This window comes from Podarcis tiliguerta (genome assembly GCF_965153285.1).
Source record: "Podarcis tiliguerta genome assembly, chromosome: 8".
Classification (NCBI taxonomy): Eukaryota; Metazoa; Chordata; class Lepidosauria; order Squamata; family Lacertidae; genus Podarcis; species Podarcis tiliguerta.
Window position 1 is genome coordinate 2,390,427 of NC_139541.1, and position 26,701 is coordinate 2,417,127.

General features: G+C 49.2%; 1 protein-coding gene across 1 annotated transcript; it reads right to left on the bottom strand.

Moving 5' to 3' along the window:
* Nucleotides 1-1,838: 1,838 nt before the first annotated feature.
* Nucleotides 1,839-26,491, bottom strand: ARID5A (AT-rich interaction domain 5A). The gene is made up of 7 exons (XM_083453923.1): nucleotides 26,353-26,491; nucleotides 17,396-17,550; nucleotides 9,434-9,626; nucleotides 8,719-8,771; nucleotides 6,828-6,925; nucleotides 5,366-5,522; nucleotides 1,839-3,753 (listed from the first exon to the last, which is right to left on the bottom strand). The coding sequence occupies exons 1-7, from the start codon at nucleotides 26,354-26,356 to the stop codon at nucleotides 2,224-2,226; spliced, it is 2,190 nt and encodes a 729-aa protein (XP_083310049.1). The 5' UTR covers nucleotides 26,357-26,491; the 3' UTR covers nucleotides 1,839-2,223.
* Between the last annotated feature and the right edge of the window lie 210 nt (nucleotides 26,492-26,701).

A 26,701-nucleotide genomic window follows, 5' to 3' on the forward strand; every position in this document is an offset into this window, starting at 1 on the left:
GAGCAGTCTATCTGATCTTTGCGGACCTTAGTGGTCCACAACTATTTTAAATTTGCGCTAGTATCGGCTCTTGGGGAAAGGGAGTGGGAGAAATTGGCAGTCTGTCACAAGCATAGAAAAATACACTGGTTGACTGCCTCTGCCTCCATGTAGAGTTGGAAGGGACCCAGAGGTTCAAACTCTGTAATGAAGAAATCTCACCTAGGTCCTACATGACAGGCGCCCATCCAACCTCTCACTTAGAAACCTTCAGTGTAGCAGAGTCCACAAGCTCCCAAGAGAGTCCATTCCACTGCCAAACAGCTCTTACCATCAAAGATCTTCCCAGTGTCAGAATCTCTTTTCTTGTACAGTGGTACCTCAGGTTAAGAACTTAATTCATTCCAGAGGTCTGTTCTTAACCTGAAACAGTTCTTAACCTGAGGCGTGCTTTCACCAACTGTCGCTGACGTGCGATTTTTGTTCTTATCCTGGGGCAAAATTCTTAACCTGGGGCAACCACTTCCTGGTTAGTGGAGTTTGTAACCCGAAGCGTCTGTAACCCAAGGTACCACTGTAACCTGAAGCCACTGGTTCTGGAGCAGGAGAAAACCAGCTTGCTCCACCTTCCATGTGACAGCCCTTTGGATATTTGAAAGTGGCTCTCATAATTCCTCTGTCTCCTCTTATCCAGGCTAAACACACCCATCTGACAGGGCCCATTGCAAAGTAAGTACACACAGGCTTACAACTTCAGGGCGTTTGCAAGTATTTTTAAATTCTGCCAATTTCTCTTAGCAGAGGACTGAATGGGCTTCCATTTTTAATCTCAAAACACTCCCTTCTCCAGAAGTTGCTGCACCCCCAGGAGTTGAATTCTCTGGACACCCACCCCTTTCAATAAGCCTTGTCAGTCACAAATGAGCCTGCCAATCACAGCCAGCACAACACAAAAGCTCTCTTAGCTGCCCTGGCTGGTGGACACCTGCTGCAACTCTGTAAGAATTACCACTGGGGCTTTCAATCAAGCACCACTGTGGACCATTAATTCTGATGCACTGGGCACAAGTGGAACCTTCAGCTACTGTCAATGGGGAGAATGATCTGAAGTGGGAGGCTGGATGATCTTTTTCTAGGAGTCGTCCTGAAGACGCTCCCCTAATTCAAAATCCAGAGAGACATGGCCACAGAGGACAAAGACTTGTTTGCATTTACACACCCAGAATGTAAACCTTTTTGGTTGACAGGTGAAAGGTGCCTCCAGTTTATTTATTTCCACGTTGGGCTGTGAGGAGAAAAATGTGTTTAGGGAATAGCGTACCAGTCTCACATCAAGCCCCCCCCCACCTGATTTCCCATTCCTGGCAGTGAAAATGGAAGGGTGGGGCAAGCCCCACTGAATGGATGTAGTACAGCCTTTCTCTTTGGCAGGTGCTGCAGAACTCGCCTGAGCAAGGAGACTAGAGGCCCTCAGGGGGTGAAAAGGAGTCTTGAAAGAGGAGACGTTTTACAGGTTGCAACGCTGAGAGCTACAGCCAACCCTGGCATTCCCCAGAAAGGGGGGGGGGGGCATAGACACACACCTGAGCCTCTCTTCCACCCTCCACAACTCCCAGGCCCATGGGGCAGTGCACTTGCAAAGCAGCACTAAACATAAACACTCAACTGGGCATGGATCCCATTGACTGGCTGGGATTCTTTTCTTCCCACGCTGCAGAGAGAATTCCGTTCACGCACAGAGTGCCGTTTGCTGGCCAGTAAGCTCCCCTCCCCTCTGAGCAGGCTCAGGGCGCCTCTCTGCACAAAGGAAGCCACCCTCAGCCCCTCCCCCACAGCCAAGCTCAAACAGAGACCTTGAGGACTAGGCACTTGTGTTTATAATGTAGGAAAGAATCGGAATGGAATTGCGCCCAGCATTGCCACAGATACAAATCTCTCTTTATAGGAGCTTTGTTCCCTAATGGTTGTTGTTGTTGTTCTTTTGCGCACATCATTTGCATATCATACCAGATACAAATACATTTCAAAGTTCAAGAGTTTTGCGGGTGAGTGGAAGTGTTTGGTTTTTGTTTAAAAACGAAAATTACACGGTCCTGACAGTTGCATCCCTGCTGCTTTCCCAAGGAAGAGCCTTCAACGATCGGCAGTCCCAAATGCTGGCAACGCAGCGCAGCTGCAGATTCCAACTTGTGGTGTGCCTGGTCCAAAAACCTTGCCCCCCCCCTGGGGGCTCCCGGCTGGAGGCTACAGCTTGGTGTTCCGGTGGAAGGCTGACACATGGGGGGAGGCGTAGGCTGGCTGGCTGTGCCACGTTGAAACCGGGTAGAGGCGGTGGCGGAGAACACTGTCGTAGGAGGTGGGGTAGTGGGCCAGCGGCTGGCACAGGTCAGAGGGCTGAACGGAAGCAGTTAATAAGGGGGTGGGGAAGGCCGGGATAATGAACGGACTGATGGACAGGGAAGGAATCAGCGAGGCCGACTGCCCTTTCAAGTGCTCCCCCGGGGTGCTAAAGTTCACAGGGAGCCTCAACATTGTCCCTTTGTACATATCCTGAGCCTGAGGCACGGGAGCAACTGGAAAACCTGAACTCTGCACAGCAGCCTTGGGCTTTGCCACCACCTGCTGGCCGCTTGGGGAAGTGCCACGCTCCAGCCCATTGCTGGACTGCGCCTCCTTGACGAAAGGGGTGACGGCCTTCAGCCGCTTGCCCTGCAGGAACAGCTCCTCCTCCATGGCTCGTTTCTTCTGAGCCAAACTGCCGACCTGCGCTTGAGAAACTGAGTGGCCTCCATTCTTAAGGACTTGTGGGCTGACCTTGGCCAGGCTGGCCACCGGGGGCACCCACGAGGGCTTGGCGTGGGGAAAGGGGGAGGAGCCTCTCTTGCCCCCGGGGCTGCTCACCCGGAAGGGGGAGGCTTGCTGCTGACCAGCCCCTCTCCAGGAGGGCAGAGGCTGACTCGGCTTCCGGCGGAGATCTTCTGGCTGGTCCTCGGAGCCTTCCTGCTTTTTCTGAGGCAGGCGACTCAACAGCACATCGCTGCCCGGCTGCTGATAGGCAGAAGCTGCTGCCACCTCCGGGAAATTCTTGGGAAAGCCACCATAATACTCCGCTGGTCCTCGAAGAGGATGGCAACTTATGGGTTTCATGACCTCACCTCGGGATGTGTGGAAGTAGCCCCTGACGAGAGGTAGACCGGGCGATGGGTGGCCCCCGCAGCAAGCGTCGTCTGCTTTCTGAGGCAGGTGGCCCTCCGTGAGGCTCGGGGACACTTTCAACCCCCCTTCACCGGCTTGCGAGGGCTGAGAGGAACCAGCTGAGCCAATGGACCCGTCCGCCTCCCGCGCTGGAGTTTGCCCCTCTTTCAGGGGGAGGCTGGTGGCCGGCGGATTCTTGGGAGCAGCCTCTGTGTCCGAGGCAGGGATCTCTCGGATCCTGGCCTTCTTGTACTCTGGGCAGTGGCTGAGGTGCTTCTGGTGACCATAGAGGGACTCATCCTTGCTCACCTGAGCCAGGAGCTTCTTCTTGGCCAAGGGAGACATGATGCCGTGGTTCCCTTTGAAGTAGAAGCTGGAGAAGAGCCGCTTGTAGGCCTCGGAGCAGCCGTGGGCACGGCAGTTGCCACAGCAGGCGTCAGGGGCCTGGCTCTCAGAGGCCTCGCGGCCGTTTGGAAGAGAGGGACACCCCTCGGGCTGCTCTTGCGGTTGGCTCTGCTCGGGGTCGCTGGCAGGCTTGGCGTCAGAGGCGGCATCAGGGGTCGGCTTCTCTGGCAAGATCTGAAATCAAAAGAGACATTGACGGTACAGGTGGAGACTGGGACCTGTCAGGAAGGGGGGAGGCAACTTGGGGTACAGGAAACGTTTCCCTTTCCTGGTTGGCGAATGGAGCGCATAGTGGTGCAGCCCCAGGCAATATCACAGCTGTACTGTTAATTGGTCGCTGCAGCTGTTTCGCTTCCAAGGAATCCTTGTCTGTTCCTTCTGCGCTTGCCAGTTCAGAACTGCGCTTCATGCCCCTAATAACATGGGCTGTGGTGCATGGAAAGTTAAGCCAGTGAACTGGCTTCCCTCCGGCTGCCTTGGACTGCAACTTGCCTCAGCCCCAGCCAGAATGCCAACCCCCACCCTGCTGATGTTTTCACCCCACAAGATACAGCAGAGGGTGCAGAGAATGTTCCTTACTACTACTCTCTTTACAGCTCAGAAACTCAGGTCTGTGCATTCTCTGCACTTGAAACAAGAAAATGAACTAAATCAGCCCAAACTCCTATTGCAGCCTGAATCAAAGGATGCAAATAAAAATGCTTTTGCACACTGTTTTCTACATGGCGCCTCATAACCCTGCCTTTCAGCAGATGGAATTTCAGCAGGCACTGCCTGCTCACTTCAGGGAAAGAAAGGCTTGAAACTTACATTTAAAAAACCATTATCAGGAACAGAGTTCTGATCCAATGCCAAACACTGCAGAATACACAGCAACCCAGCTAAACCAGGTATGGGGAAACTTCAGCCCTCTAGATGGTGCTGAACCACAACTCCCATCATTCCTGGCCACCATCACTCCTTGCAGGGGTTTATGGGAGCTGTAGTTCAGCAACATCGGGAGGCCCACAAGGTTCCAGCCAACTGTGCTAGATGCTTCTAAGATTTACCAGTTTCCAAGCCAAAGGCCATAGCTGCCAGCCCTGCCAGCTCCTCCACCCCCACATCTGCAAATCTTCCTGCTCAGCCTCCTAGACCCACAAGGCCATTTCCTCCAAACCACCCCTGAAGTCCCATGAGGTGTCAGGTGCGTAGCTGTCAACGTTTTCCTTTTTTTAAGGGAAATTCCCTTATTCCGAATAGGATTCCTCACAAGAAAAGGGAAAAGGTGAAAGCTGTGGTCAGGTGCTGGGCCAATTTACCCTGGCCTTTGACACCTGAGGAGAATTAACAGGCAAAGCAAATCAGATGAAGGTGGTTGTTACTGACTGACCGCTAGAGGGCAGTCAAGCTCCAAAAATGTTCCAAGCCAAAGGGATTGGTGGCACAGTGGACGCTCCGGTTGCAAACGTGATCCGTGTGGAAGGCACGTTCGCAACCTGCAGCGCCGCGTCTGCGCACGCACGGGTCATGATTCGGCACTTCTGCGCATGTACAAAGCGCAATTTAGTGCTTCTGCACATGCGCTAGCGCCGTAACCTGGAAGTAGCCTGTTCTGGTACTTCCAGGTTTGGCACAGTGTGCAACCCAAAAACGCGCAACCTGAAGCGTCTGTAACCCAAGGTATGACTGTATTTATTAGCCCAGAAAAAAGACCGGGGGCGGGAGGCATAAGGTCCCCCAAAATTCCACTGCTTCAATGTTTTAGCACCCAAACCCCACCAGCTCTGGGAGAGCCCTGCCTTACCTGGTCCCTCAGCTTCTCCTTCTTGGCCCTCTTCTTCTCCACATTCCCTTTGGCCCCCTTTGGCTCTCTGGACACCTTGTACTGCTTCCGGGGCTTGGCGGGGGGCAGGGGCTTGTCGTCTTCGCCTTTCAGGTGCCGGACGTACGGGAGGACCAGCCTGAGAAGCAGGTGCAAGACAAGGAAAAGAGCGTCATGACATGGCGGGGCGGCAAGAGGCCATTGAAGTTCCTCAGCCCCACAGCCAATCCACACATGCAGAATTTCCCACAGATTCTGCCAAACGCAGCAGATTTTTGACTCCTAAGAATCTCAGCTGTCCTTTTAAAACGTTTAGTCCTCATGGTTGTGAAAGTGTGTTTGAAATACACAAGCAGTATCTCCAGCCCAAAGTTGCCAGTGAAAGCTCAGTTTTAGAATAATTACCTGCCTTTCTCCATTAAGCTACTCCTTGCCAAAATTATATATATGGAGCAAAACATGCTAAAGCATTGATAAGCCCAAGTTACGAGCTTTGACTACCTATACTTTACTACAGAGCCATAAACGGCTCTAAATTTAGCAGTTAGTTACAGCAGTGGAGCCTGCTCACAAGCTGTCCAGGGAGGAAGTATGCACCCTCGCCAGGGGGCTGCAAGCAGAGACCGAAGGAGCCCCCTGCGCTGGGCCAGCCCATGCCACCAAAGTGACACAAGTTGCCGGAGCGACACCGGTGCAGGGCTGGCCCAGGGAGGGCGGCGTGAGCCGCACCCCACCCCCCCCCGTGCCCAGGGCAGTTGCCCCAGAAGCCCCCCCCCCCATGCTATGCCCCAGGTGAGTCACATTTAAATAAAAGCCAGCACATCACCATGAGGTACCTTTTGGAGATACCGAAGGAAGTGCAAAATAGTTCTGTTTATTAAACCAGAGGTTTTTGATTCTTAGAAGGAACTGGCATAGAAAGGAACAGAAAGTGACCTTTTCCTTCCCTATTACTGAAACACACCAGAAGCAAAATAGTCCAAAAAATTAAAAGAGCACGAAACTAAAGTTGTGGTTGATAGATCTCTTACTTATAAATGTCTTTTACCGAAGGCTTTGCTTATTTATTTGCAGTTCAGTTCAAGTGCAAAATCCAAGAGAGACTTTCTGGGTGCAACATTTAGATCCCCTGTCTTGCCCGGGGAGCTGAAGTGGGGTCCTCCAGATGTTGTGGCTGGACTACAACACCCAGCCGTGCTGGATGAGGCCGGCAGGAGTTGGAGTCCCCCCACATCTGGAGAGAACCCCACGGTCTGACCCTGGCCTTGTTTGTGCCTCCTGGGCAAGTCTCTTTCTTGCAGGAGCAGGTAGGTCACGCAGCTTCTGGCCCCTCCAGACATCATTGGACTGCAAGACCCAGCCAGCACAGTCCAGCAACATCTGGAGGGTGCCAGGAGGGCAAAGGCTAGTGAAAGGAGAAGCAGCAGCAGCAGCAGTCCAATACCTCTCGTAATGCCTCCGTGTGCAAGTAGCGGCGCTGGTGCTCCCTGGGCTGCCCCCCAGCATGTCATACACGTTCTTCCAAAGACGCCTCCCAGTGACCTACAATGGGAAGCAAACGAGTGAAACCCCGAGATGCCAAGGGGGGGGGGGAGAGCAAGTCGGTATTACGAACACAGAAACATTCACAATTCACAAGAAAAGATAAACCATCCCTTGGCAGGATGGGGGTAAGGAGAATGTCAGTTGCTGGGGAACACAATTTTGAGAGTGCTCCTGCCCTCCAGTCCTGCTTGTGGACTCAGCCATTGTGACCACAGGCTACAGGATGCTGGACTCAATGAGCATTTGGTCTGATCCGGCAGGCAGCTTCTTCTTAGCCTCTTCCAGCTTCAGGATTCAAAATGTCGTTTGCAACAATGGGGATGCCCTAAATTACAGCAGCAACAACTGGAGCGGCATTTCACTAGCGCCCTACCTGCACAATGCACTTAAAGCAGTACCAAACCACTTTAAACAGTCATGGCTTCCCGGGAAGTGCAGTTTGCCAAGGGTGCTGTTGGGAGACCACAATTCCCCTCACAGAGATGCCGTTCCCAGAACAGTTGAACAATCAATCCCTCTTCCCAGGGAACTCTGGGAATTTTAGCACCCTTAGCAAGCGACGTTTCCCAAGATTCTCTGGGGGGATTCCATGACTATTTAAAGTGGCATGATGGAGCGTTAAATGTGTGCTGCAGCTGTTACCTTGCTTGAGGTGAGGGTTTGTTTCACAATGTTTTCATTTGTGTTTGCTGAAAATGTCTCTCCTCTGATCCCTGCTGCCTCACACCCAACTCCTATGCTGGGCTTAAGAGTCCGCTTTTGCCCACCAGAGCTAGCTGGCCTCTCCCCCCCACCCCCACCACCACCATCTTGTTCTTCACACAGCTGTGAGCATCAATAACATCACTGACTCACTGATATGTTTTCATAAACTACTTTTTCTCCACCGTTACCTTGCCAATGTATTTTGGTAACAAGAGATGCCTGTCATGAGCTGCTTTGAGCACCCTTTGCTGTGGAAAGGTAGCGTATAAACGAATTAAATCAATCAGGCAAATCCATCAATCAATCAATGGGCCATTTTAGATCACTGGAGATTTGGGACAAACTTACACGGTATCTGTCAGGTATCAAACAGGCTGTCAGTGGCCAGTTATGTCCCCATCTCACCAAAAACTGGAATAATACGTTCATGGCAACAGTGTTAGTTGTAGTATGTCCTTTCTTACTGCTTATAGAAACTGGTGGCTGTTATATTTGTATGGCATATTGTATGGCAATAATACAGTGGTACCTTGGTTTACGAACTTAATCCGTTCCGGAAGTCCGTTCTTAAACCAAATCCATTCTTAAACTGAGGCGCACTTTCCCTAATGAGGCCTCCCATTGCCGGTGCCCTTCCATCATTCGGATTCCGTTCTTAGACCGAGGTAAAGTTTGCAAACCGGGACACTACTTCCAGTTTTGCAGAGTTCATATACCGAATAGTTCGTAAACAGGGCTGTTCTTAAACTGAGGTACCACTGTAAACCAATATGAAAATAGTGTTGTTCAGGCTTTATGTTCTGTTCCTTGCTGCTATGGGTACATTTAGTGGAACACATATAAAGCACCCAAGGCAGCCTTAGCTAATCTGCCAGCCTCCTGAGGTTTTGGACTAGGACTTGCATCAATAATAATTATAAATTTATTTATACCATAGCTTTTTCCTTGTCAGACTCAAGGCAGCTTACAGATAAAAACAACTGCTAAAATCATTTTAAAAACCAATCATTAAAATACAGTAAAACATTGGTAGAATTAAAACGACAGATAGAAAGATGATAGACAGATTTATAATTTCTTCTTACCAGTTCGTAGGCTCCAAGCTTTTCCACAACTTTGTAGATCTTAAATAGGTTAACTAGAGGAAGAAAAAACACATCCAGAAATCAGCACAGCAAGAGATAACAACAGACTGCAGTTCCTTAGAAGTGCAGAAAACCTCCTTCCTGAAGACCAAAGGTTTCATTTAAGCAAGCCACTAGTCCTCATGGCTGAAAAAGTTGTGCTTGAAAGGGCCTGATCACTTATCACATGGCCTTTTAAAAAAATGAGGCAAGGGACAGGGGAGAGGTGGGTTAAGCTTTCCCTCCAGAGCCATGACCTCAGGTTAAAAAATGAAAAAACACCACACACAGAGCAATTAGCACTGGAACCAATATGAGGAGGTTTTGGGGGGTTTTCATGATCATTGACACATGGGGAAATGGGGTGACCAAGATCAAGGCTGGAGTGGAAAGGCTTAAACCTCCCCCACACCTGGTTTTTTTATTTATTTTTTAGAACCACTACATGATGTTTACATTTGCCACTCCTCCAGCTTCGGAGGGACTAGGTCCACATTCCAGTGGCTGAGGGCTCCTTGGACCTTCCTAGGGCACCAGAAGAATCGGAATAAATAATACATACATTTTTTTAAGGTAAGATAAAATTATGGAAATATCTGCAGAAATGTGGACAACTGAATTTGACACTGGAAAACGGGGACCTGAGGGGAACCAAAATGGAGGGCAAGGGACGTACTCTGCTTGAAGCCGAGGTGAGGCACCCTCTCGATGGGCGTGTGGCGCTCCTTCATGAACTTGTACAGGCTGACAAGGAAGGCCTGCTCCTCTTCCTTCTCGCTGCTGGGCATCTGCTCATCATCTCCAGAGTCCTCTGCGGGGCTCTTCTCACCCGCTTCCAAAGCCCCATCTGCCTTGGTTTCAGGAGACCCCTGAGGTGGGAGGACGACACACAAATCTAAGCAATGGAGAAATCAAGGAGGAGGACAGGAGCAGCCAAGACCCAGAGAGCTGAAGTGAAAATACATCCCAGCAGATGTCCAAGATGGTGATTCTTTTTGTTGTATTTTTAACCATTATTACATTTACGCTCCCCCTTTTCTCCAAGGACCTCAAGGTGGTCACACGCTGTGCCGAAGAAATATTTCACGTTCCACTCCCCCTCCAAAAAACAATTTGCCATCCATTCATGAGAAAAGGAACTGATCTTGGAAATTACCAATGGGGGAACAATATTGATGGCCTTTTTGCGACTTGGGTGCAAGGCTTTTGGCATGTTTAGTTTACTTCTGAGGCAGCAGGAGGGTCCTTTCTTCATTCCACAAATCACCCCTTAAGTGGTCTGTGCTCTGAAGCCTTCCCAGGTGCCCGTGCAGGGAAGCAACCGAAGGGAGCCCCTCCCACGTGGCTTGCTCAGGTCAGAAAGTGTGAGCAGCTGGGGAGGCTGCAGATATCTAGAGAAATGTTCACTGGAAAGATAACACACACCTACAGGAACCCTTGGCCACCTCACAACGGCCACATTCACACCATACATTGAAAGCACTATGATCAGGACCATCCTGCCCACAAGGCAGAGGGAAGCAGCCCTCCTCAGGTGGCAGAATCCTTCAGGGAGGTGTCCCCACAGACACCCCACCCACCACCACCATGTAAGCCCAGAAAGTGAGGCTGTGGGGCGGGGGGTGCCAGCACCTTCCCATTTCGCCTCAGGCAGCAAAACAGGGCGGGCCACCCCTGACTAAGATACCACTGTAAACAATGATAGCTTCACCCACAGAATTCTGGGAGCTGACGTTTGTTAAGGGTGCTGAGAGTTGTTAGGAGACCCTGATTCCCCTCCCAGAGTGACAATTCCCAGAGTTCCCTGGGAAGAGTGACAGATTGTTGAGGCAGTCTGGGAATGGTCTCTCGATGAGGAGAACATGTTCAGAGTGGCATCACAGTGCTATAGCTGCATGGTGTGAATGTGGTCTATGACAGAGAAAGAGCAAGACCCTGTGCCCACAGAATTCTACAGAGCCCTGAGAAGGAAAGAGGAAAAGGGAAGTTTATTTTCACAGGGGAAATACAGGTTTCTGCACAGCACTGACTGGCAGCAGCTCTGCAGGGTTTCAGGGGCCGACCCGGAGAGAGAAGCGTTCAGCTCTTAGAAATCATCAAAGATCATCATGCAAAAATAATACTATATGCTGCTCTTTAGTTGTACGGAATTTCATCTGCTGAGTGACTCTGTCTTGGCCCGGCCTGCCTCTAAGTTAAGGTTACCAGATTTTTTTTCAATGAATTCGGGGACACTTTTCAACTTCCTACTAAATAGATGGGTTTTGTCAGGGGGCTGATTTGTAAATCCGGGGACTGTCCCAGGAATACAGGGACGTCTGGTAACCTTTCTCTAAGTCAGCCTTTGCCAACCTGGTGCCCTCTAAGCATTCTGGAGTACAGCTCCCATCAGCCCCAGCCAGCAAAGGCAGATGAGAGCTGTAGTCTAAAACATCTGGAAGGCCCCAGATTGGTAAAGACTGCTCTAACTGTTGGACAGCACAACCCTTGGCCCCCAGGTGAGGGCTCAAAATGCAGCCACAAGGTTGCCTGGATTTCCATTCCCAGCTTATTCTGATTTTGCTGTGTATACTTTAAACCAGTTTCTAATTTAAAAAAGCAGGCGGGGGAGTGTCTTCTTATGGGGCCAAAATCATTTGCTCTTGAAGAAACAGAAAACAGATGGGACTCTGTTTTGGTTTTGAACAGCTGCATAAGCCAGAGCTCTGGAACTCGTGACCTGCAACCCCGGACTCACTTAGCAGGGAAGGGAATAACAAGGAGCCTGTTTTCCCCAGAGAGAGCAGAAAGGGCTGCAGCAGAAGCTGAAGGAAGTCCACAAGCAGCACTCGCTTCTCACGCCACCTCCAGCGCATGAGGACTATCTTTCCTCCTGAGGAAGGGCGGGGGCCCTTCCTCAGGAGCACGCAAAAGGCCCCCAGCCTCTCCAGGTAGGGCTGCTGGGAAAAGACCCTTGCCTTTCATGAAATCCAGAGAGCGGCTGCCAGTCAGGTCCGTACTGAGCTAAGTGGAACAGCCGTCCCCTTCAGGAGAAGACAGCTTCTGATGTTCCAAGATCACAGACTTCAAAGCTGGGCAAAAAGAACAAAAATTAGTGGCTGCGCAGATTGTGGGAAGCACCTCAAACACCCCAAAACATGGTGCCACAAATAAGTCAAGCTGCAAGGTGGCTTGGGGGAGAGAGAACGAGGAAGCCTGCTAAATCCCCATTCTCAGCTGAAACAATGTCTTTACTTGACACCTGCCCTATCCTTCAGGGCATAAACCCTCTCAAGGTAGCTTACAAAAAGAGGGGAAACAATAAAACATAGGAAGATTTAGAATGCACTTAAAACCACTCCGACTAAATAAACACCTGTATATAAAAAGGACCCAGCTGTGCTCCCTTACTAGCTTGCATAAAAAGCCAATTAAATGCAGAGTGAAATGGAAACGGCTTTCCAGGTCTGCTTGAGGGCAGCTTACTAAAGAGGTCAGATGTACTGTCGAGCTCGGCCATAGTGCTGATGTTTTTCCGATACTGTTTTAATTGTCGGGTTTCTAGGACACCTCCAGGGTTTTTAAACAAAGGGAGAGGTGAGAAATAGCCACGGATTTTTTCTTTAAACAAACCTTCTGCTTGCAAGGCAGAGCTACGGCATGTGCCATGGAAATGCCAGAATGCTTACACAGATTGGATCAGTCTCATTCCCCCCGCCCCACTTTCCGCGCACAAAGCGCGGCTGTTCAATCCCATCAAGAGCTGTTTTTGTGGTCGGAGGCAATTTATTAGCTCCGAAGAGTCGCCAGCTTGTTCAGCTTAGAGAGAGAGAGAGAGAGAGAGAGAGAGATGTTGAGTGTATTATATGCCTGGGATGGGGCAGGCTGCCAACTTGGTCAGAGTGCTGGGATGTGTGAGAACACAAGGGACTGTTTCCAGGAAAACAGAACAGCACAAATTCTCACTCTCACACACCCTCCCGCCCTCGGCTCAAAAAACGTTTCTTGCGTTTTGTTTTCTTGGTTTTTTGTTCTAAATTTTCCGGAGTTATAAAACTTGTTGCTATTTTTGGTCAAGGCAGCTGCTCGGCACTCAACACGTCTGCTCCTTTCTATTCTTTTCCCCGCTCACGATAGACATGTTATTTTAGCTGTGGGGCTATTTATGGGGCTGCTTCTTTTTTCAAATGAATCTAATTTTGAACTGGACAGAGAGCCAAGCCGACGGTGTTTGCAAAATGCTCTCCCCCCCCCCCCCCCAAGCGGTGGCTGCAGGGCTACCTAGGTCCTGCCTGAAGGAAATTTAGAGTCTACAAGTCTGCAGAGATTGTGAAATTTAGGAAGGGTTGCCGGCATTCAAGCTGGAGATAGAACACTGTATCTTTGCACGGGCCACTCCCCCCCCCCCCCAATATTGCAGGTAACATGATACAAGCATGCTTTTCCCTACAGTGTGCGCATTCATTCCACCATCGTATCCAGTCAAACAGGTGTTGCGGGCATTCATACAGTTTCCAAAACCTGTTGGGCTGGCGATTGTGGCAGGACAAAAGAAACGTGTTTGTGTGTGGCAAATATCCCTGAACCATGCTTACTTTACACTCTTGTAAAATTATTGTCCATCTCCAGCCTTACTTTACCTGGCATTGTGCACCATGCTAATCAGTTGCACTCCAGGTCATGTAGAGGACGAAACTACTCATGGATGAAATTCACTGGGTAGCCCTAAGTGTCTCTCCTCTCTCTCTCTCTCTCTCTCTCTCTCTCTCTCACACACACACACACACACACACCCTAACCTCCCTCACAGGATTGTTGTGAGGATAAAGCAGGAGAGTCCCATGCATGAATGGAAGGCAATATGCAAGTGTGATGAGACAGGTGGACCCATATTCTGCAATGCCTTTCTAGGAGTGCTGAGCTATAAAAGGTCAGCCCTCATCTGCCCCATTCCAAAGTGGTCCAAATTCTGCACAATGTATTTCGCGCAAAAATTATTTTCAGAGATTGAAGGAGAAGAAAAGGATGCCCCACCACCACCCAACTACTTCTTAGCAACAGAGAGCTCATTTCAGAAGTTCACACAGGTTTCTTCTCCCCAACATACACGACACTTGCATTTTCAGTTTCTCTCTTTTGACGCTAAACCCTCTGGTTTCAAAAATTTGACATTCTCCTCCATTTCTTGTTTAAACCCTGCCCACAAACCTAGGCAAAAGTGAGCTACTCAACTGCCAACACTGAAGAGTCTATGTGCCACAGTGGAGAGTGGGGGTGTGAAGAGAGAGAGGTGGATGAACCCCCAAACTTACTAGGGGTTGCAGACTCCAAGTTGCTTTGAACTATTATATTTTGGGTTGACAAGCCAAGATATTAGCATGCAGTTGCTGCCTCCCACCCTTTGCATGAGCCATAATTTTAACCAGGAAGTCGCTAATGAACTACAGTTTCCTGTTTCATCCAGACTAGGAAACTAAGGGCTACCCGCCCTTGGTTTAAGATCCTGGCTTGTTCCAAAGCGGGCAACCCATCGTTTCCTTGTTTCTATGAAACAGTAAACTATGGCCAATAAAATATTTCCTGCTTTAAACACAACTTGCATGAAGGGCAAAATGTGTGTTCATTTCTTGGCTTGTGAAACCAAAGTAATGGTAACCCAAACCAACTCAGTGAATCAGCAACCTATAGTACGATTGCGGGGTTTTAAGCCAAGATATGATCCTCTAAACCAGCTCTCTGTCAACTCAATTCAACTTTCAAGTCACTCCATAAACAGGTCAAAAAAATCAAGAGAGAGTTCAGTAGCCAGACCCAGGACAAGCAATCAGAGAAGGACTCCCAAAATGAAGCCGCCAGTTTGCTTGGGGGGGTGGGGGGTGGAATAACTAACTGAGAGTTGGCTTCAACATATGCTTTGCTCTCCCTCCCCTTTCAAGCCTAAACTATAGTTCACCGATACATCTGCACCAATGCTAACTGTGGGTGATGCTAATCAGGATTCCTATATTACCTGAGGTTTACAAACCCTGGTCAAGATAGCAGCTCCAGTGGGAATCAACTACATTTTGCAGATCTATTGCAAAACTGTGGTCAATGCAAACATGCCAAGAAATTGGGGGGGGGGGGGCAGGAGAAAGGGAAGGTGCATGCATCCCCAAGGCTGGCTCCCCATTTTTGCATTTTGATTTGAAGGAAGCCAGCATTTCTGGGCCAATCGTAACTTTTGGCCAATTCAGGAGGTCAGTGTTCTGCATGGGTCACATCCTGACTCCAGGTAGACGGCACTAGTGGTGCTGCCATCATTTTTATATCCACACACACACACACACCAGCAGCCTTTCTGAGTTTCTGTCAAAGACGTGACATGAGAATTGTAGGGGCAGAAATAGAAAAGGCATCACTGGCAAGTCGGCACCAGGCACTCCAAGAATCCAGATTCCAATCATGCTTGGAAGGATTGTCTTTTTCATTAGAGCTCCTGGGTCCTAATACCCATCATTTTTATATGATTCTACAGAACCTTTCATTTTGCACCCCTTGTAACAAAACTTTTCCATTTTTAAGTCATAAGCAATCCGCTTGTTTTACTGCGTCTATACGAGGGGTCAACCCTGAAGCACCCCAAGAAGGAAAGGTTTTGTTCTCTATCTTATTCAAAGCTGAAACAAAATATAGACAAGATTCTAAGAAATATCTCAGATTTAAGCTGGCATATGCAAGTTGGGAATTTTGGAAAGTCCTTTTCTTTTTTCTTTGCTCCAATTCCACCCTTTTTGCCACTAAATTGCAAGTACTACAGGTACACCCCATTCCATTTAAAGCCTAGGGACGCGGGTGGCGCTGCGGTCTAAACCACTGAGCCTCTTGGGCTTGTCGATTGGAAGGTCAGCAGTTCAAATCCCTGCAACAGAGTGAGTTCCCGTTGCTCTGTCCCAGCTCCTTCCAACCTAGCAGCTCGAAAGCACGCCAGCGCAAGTAGATAAATAGGTACTGCTGTGGCAGGAAGGTAAACAGTGTTTCCGTGCGCTCTGGTTTCTGTCACGGTGTTCTGTTGCACCAGAAGCGGTTTAGTCATGCTGGCCATAAGATCCGGAAAGCTATCTGGTGGACAAACGCTGGCTCCCTCAGCCTGAAAGCGAGATGAGCGCCACAACCCCATAGTCACCTTTGACTGGATTAACCGTCCAGGGGTCCTTTACCTTTTATTCCATTTACAGAATAAGCCTCGGGGTGATAGAACGGTCTGCTTTGATGTTTGAACCTTAGCCTGCCCACAAACAGTTGCTTGTTTAGGACTGACAAACTAGCACCTGAAAGCATAGTTTGAACCTGATTTTCAAACCAGATTCAGCTAACTGGGGTTCGCTGCTATGTCTGAATTTACAGACCACTGACAAACCACATTCTGGGCCACTGCTCCAGTTCAAGATGTGAGTGCAGAACACATGGAAAAAAAGAAACAGACAAGCAGATCTATCCCACTGTATGCTTGTACTTCTGGGAGATCAAAGTATGGGTACCCCAAACCATGGTTCCACAATATGTCAAAATCCAGCCTCTATATTGTGCCTCCTCACTCAATTCTCTCAAAGCCCACAGAGCCTTTGCTCACTATTTTGGTCCTTGTCCCAAAACAAAATGAAGCCTAAACACCTGAAACTTAGAGCAAGTGTGACAGAGTTAAGCTGCATCTAGTATTATGAAGATAAGCCTAAACAAGTCTTCTATGCCTTCCTGCAGTTTGTTGTAATATCCAACACTGCACAAACTGTGGTTAATCCAGCCTATGAATTGTTGAAACAAGTCAACTTCAAATGGTAGGTTATGAAACTAGCTTGTTTCAACAAACCATAGGTAAGAGTTTATGGTTTGGCTGGAACACTAAACAATGATTAATCTAGAATGGAAGCAGAGGCTTTCTACCTCCCACTTACAGCCAAGCCGGAGGTGTGTGAGCATAAGGTTTGCTGAGGCTCGTCCTTGCATGAGTGCTGCCTAAGAGGGTTCAGTCTAGACCAGGAAGAGGCAAGATCAAAGCCCCAACCAACACTAAGCTCATTGGGTGACGCTGGGCCAATCACTAATCTTTCTCCCAGGATTCAAGCAAGGATAAAATAGGACTCTGCCCAGAGATTCTTAGAGGAAGAATGGGATAAATATGTTGCTCACTAGCTACACCAGAACTTGTCATGTCTCTGTCATGTCTGCTGTTGAAAATTTAGATTGCAGGCTGCTGTATGTTTAGTGTATCATGGCCATTCATAGCACCCATTGATTAAACAAACACATCCAAATGTAGAGTTATGCCAATGCCAGCAAGTTGCCTTCCAGGTGTTTTGGGCTACCACTCCCATCAGCCCCAGCCCCAGCGGCTCTAGAGCAGTGGTTCTCAACCTGTGGGTTCCCATATGTTGTTGGACCACAACTTCCATCATCCCTGAGCTCTGGCCTTGCTAGCTAGGGGTGATGGGAGTTGTAGTTCAACAACATCTGGGGACCCACAGGTTGAGAAAGGCTGCTCTAGAGGGTTACAGGTTGGCAAAAGGTTGGTCTAGCTGTGATTTGCAAAGGCCAAGGTTTTGAAAGAATATCATCACAGATGTGTTAGGATTCAGTTCTTGGCTTTAGTGATGCAATTATTATTACAATTTTCACTCACCACTTCTTCCAGCTTCTCTGGCGTGTTTTGATGCTCTTCAGTGCCAGGGCTTCCCACTGCGGTCTCTTCTGCCAGGGACAGCACCAGAGCATTCTGGGATTCGCTCTCAGCCATGGGAATGGTCTTCTTTTTCCGCTTGCCTTTAAGGCTGGGTGCTGCAACAAGGGAGAAGAGTTGAGAAGCCATTAAGAACCAAGACCCAAGTCCCATTCCCCTCAAATCAAGAGACCTTGAGTGACAGGGACCCCTACCCTAAATCCCAGCAATATCCAAACCCACCTCAGGAAGACCAAGGAGGAAACACCCCCTGAAGACATGTGAGGCAGAGGAGAGGCTGCCAGCAGATGGGGCGGGGGTCTTTTAGCCATAGGCCTACTGCCCACCGCCACCTGCTCCTCTGGGGTAGGGGCACAGTTCAGAGGTGCTTTGTAAGAAGGCAAAATCAGATTTGATTCTGGAATCTCCAGTTAAGGAAAAGGGATCAGTCAGCAGACATGAAACTGAACAACACACACAACATGACAAAGTGTTTGGTAGTGTTTTGAAAGCAGATGTGAAACAGCACTGCCCAAAACGCTGAGGAGCAACCTCCAGTCAGCATTTGGCCACCTGCTGCCTTTTTTCCTTCGCCACCATAAGGCCACATTCACTCCATACATTTAAGTGCTATGCCACCAATTTACACCGCCATGGCTTCTTCAGAAGCATCCTGGAAAGTGCCATTTGCTAAGGGCTGAGAGTTGCTAGGAAGCCCCTATTTTCCTCACAGAGGTACAATTCCCAGAGTCTCCAGGAAAGAGGGATGAAGCCACTTTGAGAACTATTGCTCTGTGAGAGGAAACCCTCATCGCCCTTAACAAACTACAGCTCTCATAATCCCTTGGGGAAAACCATGGCTATTTAAAGTGGCATTGTACTGCTTAAAATGTGTGGTACAAATGTGGTCTAAATCTCAACCTCTGCCCACAGGCCCTACGTGGCCCATGGATTAGCTGTCTCCATCTCCTGCTGCTCTGCCTCAAGAGCACCCAGAATCTATGACTCCTCCATGGTCTGCCTCCGACAAGAAATTCTGGGCAGCAGACAGCGATGCTGGGCTCTGAGGAGGGGCCCCAGCTGACTCCACTGGAGCGGTTTTCTTAGAAGAGATGTCTCCTTTGACGCATGCAACTCAATGGTTTCCTGCTTGGAGGTGCAATTGCACACAAGAGCAAGTGCGAATACGGCAGACGGGCAAGACTACAGAGTTTCCACTTTCGCTTTCAAGGTGGTTTCCTGAATGGTGTGAGCCTTGCCCCCACCAGCCACATCCTTCCCTCCTAGACGCTCGTCAACCAACTGCCACAAGCAAGCCCTCCAAAGTCCACTCTCAGTGCAAAAATCACCTCCTTTTTGCATGTGGAGACGCAGGGAGCCTCTTGCGCAATCCAGGGTTTACTGAATACACCCATCATTTCCACCTGACAGTGCAGCTGAGGGAGGGTGAAGCCAAGACGGGCTGCAGGCAGCAAAACAACTCTCCTGGTACTTGGGAAAGTGAAAAAGCCTCACTCTTGAAGCTTTCATCCAAGTCAGGGAATATCACCTTTTTGGCTGCATAACCATTTTATGTTAATCTGTGCCTCTCCTGCCAAAATGATTAAAATGGAGCAAGAGTAAAATGAGTGTCCACAACTATTTGAACCTTTTATGATTCAATTTACACCAAAGCGTTTACAGGAGAAAAAACTTGCAAAAATTTACATAACTAAAGAACTAGCAAAAACTACATAATTAAAAGTGACGATTCAAAAATACTAGTTAAGAAAGAATTTTAGGAAGGCACCTTATACAGAGTAAGACCAACAATCCCTTGAGCTCCACATTGTCTACAATGACTGGCAGTGGCTCTCCAGCTTTCAGACAGTGGAACTCACTCCCTGCCCCGCCTGGGAGATGCTGGAGATTGAACCTGGGACCTTCTGCATGCAAAGCAGATGATGCTCTACGCACTGAGTTATGGTCCTTCCCTCATCCATTCACCAAAGGATTATCACCACAAAGTCAACAGAATGCTCTCAAGAATTCACCCAAGTCTTCAATTTCACCATTCAACATGAAATTCAGAAACAGAGAGAAATTTTACCTCAAAATCCAAGTGTTTTCAGGCCTTTCAGTATCTTGTCTGGTTTCTGGCAAGCATCAACTGTCAACTGCTAAATCCCACTGAACGTTATCAGTCAAATATTACCTCCTGCCAACACTCAAAACCACTGTTTCTTGTCTGCTATGAAATACTGCCAAATGCCAGGCAAGAAACAGTGAAATCAAAATATTGCCACATGTCAAAACAACTACTGAATACTCAGTGAATATTAAACATACAGGGAGTAGCTGGAGAACATTTGGTACATAAAATTCACAGAGGACAGAATCTGGTTCAGATCTCACCAGATCCACACTCTCTCTGTGGCCTGAGGTGACCCACACTCCGTGATCCTGAGCTTTCCATCTGCAATACAGTGGCAATTCTGACAGACTTATTGGAAGATTTACTGCGGTAATATTTCTGAGGGACTCTGGACACTCAAAACATGTCCATCATCCTCTCTCACTAGCCAAAACAAAGCGGCACTTGACGATATTTTGGGAAGTCTTCTGCATCCTTGGCCAGCCTTAACTTTACTTGAATCCTGTCCAAGAAAACCAAATTGGTGTTTCTTTCCGAGAGCATCCCAGGGAGAACGGAGGTTATTGTGGCTTCCCAGGAACAAGGTACTTCCAGCTGATAGTGGCAGACGTCATCATTTGGAAGAGCAGCATCAGGGCTTTTTGTGGAAGGTTGTGACGTAGGAAGGAGAGCAGGGAAGAAGCTGACAAAGTGCGGAAGATAAACCAAGAGATGCTCTTATTTATTGGGAGGGCCTAGAAAATACTACTTGCATACAGTCATCAGGAACAGTAACTCACAGAGATGATGGTGATGGTGATGATACTTATATGCCACCCATCTGAGTTGCCCCAGCCACTCCAGGTGGCTCCCAATAAAATAATAAAAATACAGTAAGATAACCATTAGAAACCTCCCTGCCTTCACATCTCTTCTAAAAGCCACAGAGTTCTTTTCCTGCTTGACATCTGATGGGGGGGCATTGCACACAGTGGGCACATAAACGAGGTGGTGCGCCCACAAATTTACAATCCTCCCAGGTGGAGAAAAGGCCCATTACTAAAAAGAGGCAAAGCAGATGGGGTGGGGGTGGGAAGAGGCTGGGGGTGCCAAATGTTTTATCCACCTCACTCCCCCCCCCCCAATATTTCTGGCCACTTTTGTCCCTTTCCCAAACATTTCACCCTTCCCTGCAAGCCAACTGCACACTATTCACCACCCCATGTCAATGGGGGGGGGGGCAAAGGGGAGTCTAGCAATGGGGCGCAGAAGGCTTTAATCATTCCAAACGTGCCAAATTCAAATACGCAAACCTCTCCCCCCATACCAAATTGTGCGATTTGGCTTTTGTGACGTGTTTTGCTGTTTTATTTTTCTACATTATTTGCTCTCTATTTATTTGGAAAATGTAACCTCTTTTTTATTCATTCCTATTCCATGTTTTATTTTTATGTATGTTGTCTCCACACTTGCTGTGAGCCCTTTCTCCTTTGCCTCTGTGACCTGTGGTCATCTATGTAAAAACCTTCTCCGTTTTGGAAAGCTTTAATCCGCTTCAGTGACTGGGCTCCTAGCACATGAACCTGCAATAGCTGTCTAAAAAATCAACAAAAAGTACGTTGGGCACACAAAAACTCCAAACCCAGGAGCAGAGGAAGAGGCCGGCTGCTCGCTCTGGCTCTGGAGGAAAACAGAAGGAAAGCAGAGTTTTGAGCCCTTCCCAGTCCTCTGCCCCCTCATCCATTTCCAGCTCGTGTTTGCTAAAAGAGTTTGTATGTTTCCTTCCCTCTCAGACCCCCTGCAGGAGTCACTGAGCTCACCCCAAACACTCACATGCTGTACAATGAGGCGGGGGGGGGGGGAGAGAGAAAGAAGAAGAGAATTATAAAAAGGAGGGGGAAGCCTTCCAGTTTAATGTTCTCTGGAAATGAGATCATAGCCCACGGCAGCCAAAACAAGTCCAGCTTCTGAGAGGATTACTGGACATGATGACAACTTTGGGAAACAAAAAAAGAAAAAAAGGAAAGGGTGGGGAGGGAGAAACCAGCTTAGCCCCCCCCCCCCTTTAAGCTTTCACATGGAATTAAAGGAGGCATGGGGAGGTGGCACTGGTAACCCCCCCCCCCAACTCAGTGCCAAGGTGAACATCTTTTATGAAAAATGTGGGTGGGTTTGGGGAAGGGACAGGGGGAGTAAAATACCCAAGAAACCCAAACAAGTTAAATTGGAAGCAGAGTTGAAGGCTTAGCAGGATGGAGGAAACAACAGAGGATGGTCCCATTTCTCTCCTCTGCACCCCCCCCCCCTCCAGACAAATGCCCTCCATTCACTTCAGAAAAAATGGTCTGGTTTGGAGGGGGGTTGGGGGGTTGCTATCTAACGATGCTTGGTTGGTATTGGGAACGAAAGCCAAAACAGCTGATTTTCTTCCACCCGCTACCTCCAAAATGATATATCTAGAAAAGTCACCTGAACCCCCTTGCCACCATTTGAGGGTTTGGGGGGGGGGCAAGAGGTGACTTGGCTGCTTCTGCCACCACCATTGCCACCTGTTCATGAGACTGGCCACTCCAAGCTCTTGCAAACCCAAGAGAGCAACATCTGTGCAAGGGGGAATAGCAAAGCCTTTGCCTGCAGAAAGCCACCCCTCCTGTGAACTGGAAGAGAAGTAGAGGGAACTGGTCTTTCTGCCCAACTCCCCCCACCTAAAATGGTTTTCAATCTGAAGCCACAGCTCTGCATTTCAGTTTCCTTTGACAGTCCTAAAAACACCTGTTTTTTTTAATTCCCTCCTGGCCCCCACCATACAAAACAGCTGCTTGCGGGACTCTGTGTGGCTTAAATAAAAACAATTGTTTTCCATCCACAGTTGTGGAATTGACGCATGGGTGGGAGAGGGGCACACACCAGCGCCACAGTCTGTAACCTCAGCAGAGAGAGAGACAAAGAGAGCGAGAGGAATGTGCTGACCTCAACCCAATTATTTGTCCTTCCATCTGGGGCAGATTTAAGGCTTTTGGAGTGATATGCCGCCCCATCCCAGCGCAGGCCCCAAGTGGGGTAGTAGCCTCAAACCCATTTCAGAGATGAGGAAACAGAATAAGGAAGTAAAATAATGCCATGGGGGGGGGGGTCAGGATGGTGTCCTCCCTTCCAGAAAGACTGAAGGGGAATTAATTACTTCGTCGAACAATGGCAGGTTAATTTATGGAACTCTCTGCCACAAGTCACAAGACTTGTATAAAAAGTGGAATACACTTAGGGTTGTAACCAATGCTAGTCCTACTCAGAGTAGACCCACTGAAGTTGACAGACATATCTAACTTGGGTTTGTTCTTTTCAATAGGCATACTCTGTGTAGAACTTAGTTGGATACAACCCATGGTGACCAATTCAATGGCTCATAATGACAAATACTAATGGAACCTCCATCTTCAGGGCTGCTCTACCTTTGGCTGCCAGATGCCAGGGACCAACAACATTGAGGCCCTGCTGATGGGCCTCCCAGAGGCATCAGCTTGGCTGAGTAAGAAACAGAATGATGGGTTCAATGGACCTTTGGCCTGATCCAGCCACGGCAAATCTTATAAAGGCAGTTGCCCAAGGAGAGATCTCAGAACAGCCATTTCAGAGCTGCTATTTGAAGCCTCTTTCCAGAGAAAGCAACTTAAAAACAACAACCCAGCAATAAAAACCTCAAACACAATGACAAAACATCAGGGAATGAAATGGGGAAATAAGATTGTCAGTGCCAGTAAGTTAAAAAAAAAAAAAATACAGTTAAAGAGAAGAACCACAGATCAGTTTCAAAACTTCAGGGTGAATCATAGAAATCAGACACAGCTTAAAGGCTATGAGCTCATTATGTTTGTTGTTCTCAGAGTTGGAGGGGCAGGAAGGAGGGGTGGTCTCCGCCTAAGCCATTCTGTAGAGCAGGGGTGGGAATCTGTAGCCCTCCACAGAATCACAGAATTGTAGAGTTGGAAGGGACTCTGAGGATCATCTAGTCCAGCCCCTGGCAATGCAGGAATTCATGACCGATGGCTATCCAACCTCCGCTTAAAACCTCCAATGGTGGAGAGCCTACCATCATCCGAGGGAGACCGTTCCACTGTCAGAAGGTTTAGTCGGAATCTCCTTTCTTGTAATTTGAAGCCACTGGTTTGAATCCTACCCTCCAGAGCAGGAGAAAACAAGCTTACTCCATCTTCCATGTGACAACCCTTGAGATATTTTGTTCGACTCCAGTTCACCACTGAGCAGGCTAACTGGGGCTGATGAGCGTTGGGAGCCCAGAAATGTGTGGAAGGCCATGGGTTCCTCAGCCCTGCTCCAGAATATAGACCCCTGTCCCACCCTGGAAACATATGTAGCTGACTTGGACTGAATTGGACAACTGGTCCATCTAGCCCAGTATTGTCCACACTGACCAGCAGCTGATCTCCAGGGTGTCAGGCACAGCAAGGGTCTTTTCCCCCAGTCCTACCTGGAGATGCTTTTGGGGACTGAAGCTGGGACTTCCGCATCTCTACCATGAACAACGCCCCTTTCACAATCTTATCTGGCCTCCCACCTATAGCTTTTAAGAAAGCAGCATTAATCACTGTTTCGCTGGTAAGGAAGTGAAGCAACAAGACTGTCAGCCGGCATTTCATCTCAACAGCATCGTGACACGCGGCCTGAGAAGGCAGAAGACCAGCAGGCCACTCCATCTCCAGAGGGAATTTCCCGCAAAGCACATTGACCTCTCAGCATCACCAACAAATGACCTCATTCTATGGGTGGGCTGTTCCTTATATAGCATGTGTAAGATCACAGAACATCAGGAAGACAGGAGTGCCTGGCGTGCTCTGGTCCATGGGGTCACGAAGAGTCGGACACGACTGAACGACTAAACAACAACAAGAGAGAAGATCCGCCAATGCACTCCCTCCGCTTGTGGGATTTTATACAGGCTGCAGAATTCAGTTCTTCTCAGTGCAGGATTTGGAATGGATGGATGTGACCCTTGAAAATGGGGATGGGGCACCGCTGGCCTTCCAGATGTTTTGCCAGACCCCACACTTCCAGTTGCCTCTGACCATTGGACAAGCCGGCTGGGAGTGAAAAGCTCAACAGCATCTGGCCTAAAGGAAGTGGAGTGTGTGTCCATGTGAACGAGGGTGATTTCTTAAAGGACCCCCCACTCCACAACTGCAACACCCTTCTGAACTGGAAGAGCGGAGGCGCCGCTGGCATTTCAAATTCCCTGGCTCCTGCTCAGCTCCTGCTTTGCCAATGATGCCAGGATGCGGTTTTATTTTGCAGCGATTTGTGTCCCTCTTTCTCACAGGGTCAACCATTTCTTCCACCCCTAGGTACGCCAAGCAGCAGATGAAAGAAAGGAGGAGACTGCCGGCTCAGTCCTTCCACAAGCAGATGCGCTATTCATTCAGTGAAAAAAAATGTTCTTGGGAAAATGAGAAAGGTCAACAACCTAGAAAAACATTTCTGGGCTGATGCGGAAGCAGCAGCCGAAAGCCGTTAGCATCTTCAAAGAATGTAGATCAAGCCACTTTCAGGAAATGACACAGAGTACAATACACCCAGGGCTGCGTGTGCACACACTTCATTCAATATAGCACATATTCTTTTAACTCTTTAGGGGCTGAGATTGGCAGGGCGGGAGCGTGGTGGGAGGGGGAGGCCTCTTCTGGGAATGCGGGGGGGGCGGGGGGGCTTTTGCTACAGCTGACACAATAAATTAGCTGAGAAGAGCAAGAGATTAAAAACCACAACAGGAAAAGGAATGACCAAATATGAGAAGGCAGTGCTGAAATTGACTAAATTGGAAGGGGGGGGGAGAAGAGAACTGAAATCAAAATTACCAGAAAGTCCAAGAAGGACTTTTAAAAATCCGCGGGGGGGGGCGGTAGGTGGAAATCTCCTTATAAGTACTGGGAAAACACGCAAGAAAACTTCAGACAAAGTTTATGCTGGGTTTCTTTTTTTAAGGATCCAATCACGTGGACGGAGTTGGCATGCCCCATGTTCCGAATACCAAGCGGGGGGAGCGGGGGGGGGAGCTTGTTTTGTTTTAACAGCAAACTAAGACGATTTCCAACAAGCAAACTGGCTGGCTTGGCAGACCGCGCTCCCCCCCCCCCGCCTCCCGCAATCCGCCCTCTGTTCTTTCCTCCACCTGCTCAGAAATGCAAACTCAGGGACTTTGCAACTTAATCGCCGCCAATTATTATCTGCTGAGCCGCGCAAAACGGGAAAGAGGATTTGCCTAGAGCCCGGTCCGATGGTTCCCCCAGCAGAAAAACAACAACAGTCGCGCATCGCTTGGACCCCCCCCCCCCCGCCCGCTCCAAAGCGGACACAACCGAAAACAAGGCATCCCGAAGAAGAAGACAAGCCCCTTCCTCGCCCCCCCCCCCCCCGGGAAGGCGACGGGGTAAAAGTCGAGTCTTCGCGGATAAACGGGATTCGGGAGAATTCTCCCAAGCGGGTCAAAGAAAGGAAGCGGCTTCGTTTTATTGCAACCTACACTCGCTAGAAACAACTCTCCGGGAACAACTAACTGTTATAACTGCGGGAAAACGCGTGTCCCCCCCGCGACAAACACTCAAAGTTTTCCCACCTCCACCCCGATCGGAAGTCTCCCCTCCAGCAGAGGTTCCTAAACGCCAACAAGACTTTGAATCAGCGCAGGGGGTCCAAGCCGACCCGACCCTCTGTCCCACATCCCTCGCTTCTCCGCGCCTCCGAGCAAGTGGCTAGTCCTCAGCGCGCCCCGAAGCGCCCGCCCCGCTGGCCCGCTCACCCATCGCCCGGAGCGCCGATCCTGCCCGGCTCCGCAGCTCCCATGTGATGCTCCGTCCGCACCACAACTGAGCCAGCAGCGCTTTCTCTCCGCGGAGCGCGGCTCGCCGGGCGCCTCATCCTGCGCGCTGATAGGGCGGCGCCGAGCACCCGCCTCAGGCGATTAGGGAGAAGGGCCGTCACTCAGGCCAAAGGGACCCGCCTGCTCGGTCCGAGTGGATTCTGGGAAGTGTGGTTCGGAGAGAAGGAAACTTCTGCACCATTAATAAAAAAAGGTGTTCTTCCATCCTTCCCGGTGGGACAGCCATCCTTGCCTGCTGCGGTGAAAGCAACAATCTTCCACAGGATCC

Excerpts from the sequence above, each read along its gene's own strand:
- ARID5A (XM_083453923.1), bottom strand. Across the intron at positions 6,926-8,718 it reads AGCTTGGAGCCTACGAACTG|GTCACTGGGAGGCGTCTTTG; the intron begins GTAAGAAGAAAT and ends TTCCCATTGTAG. Across the intron at positions 3,754-5,365 it reads AGGAGAAGCTGAGGGACCAG|ATCTTGCCAGAGAAGCCGAC; the intron begins GTAAGGCAGGGC and ends TTTTGATTTCAG.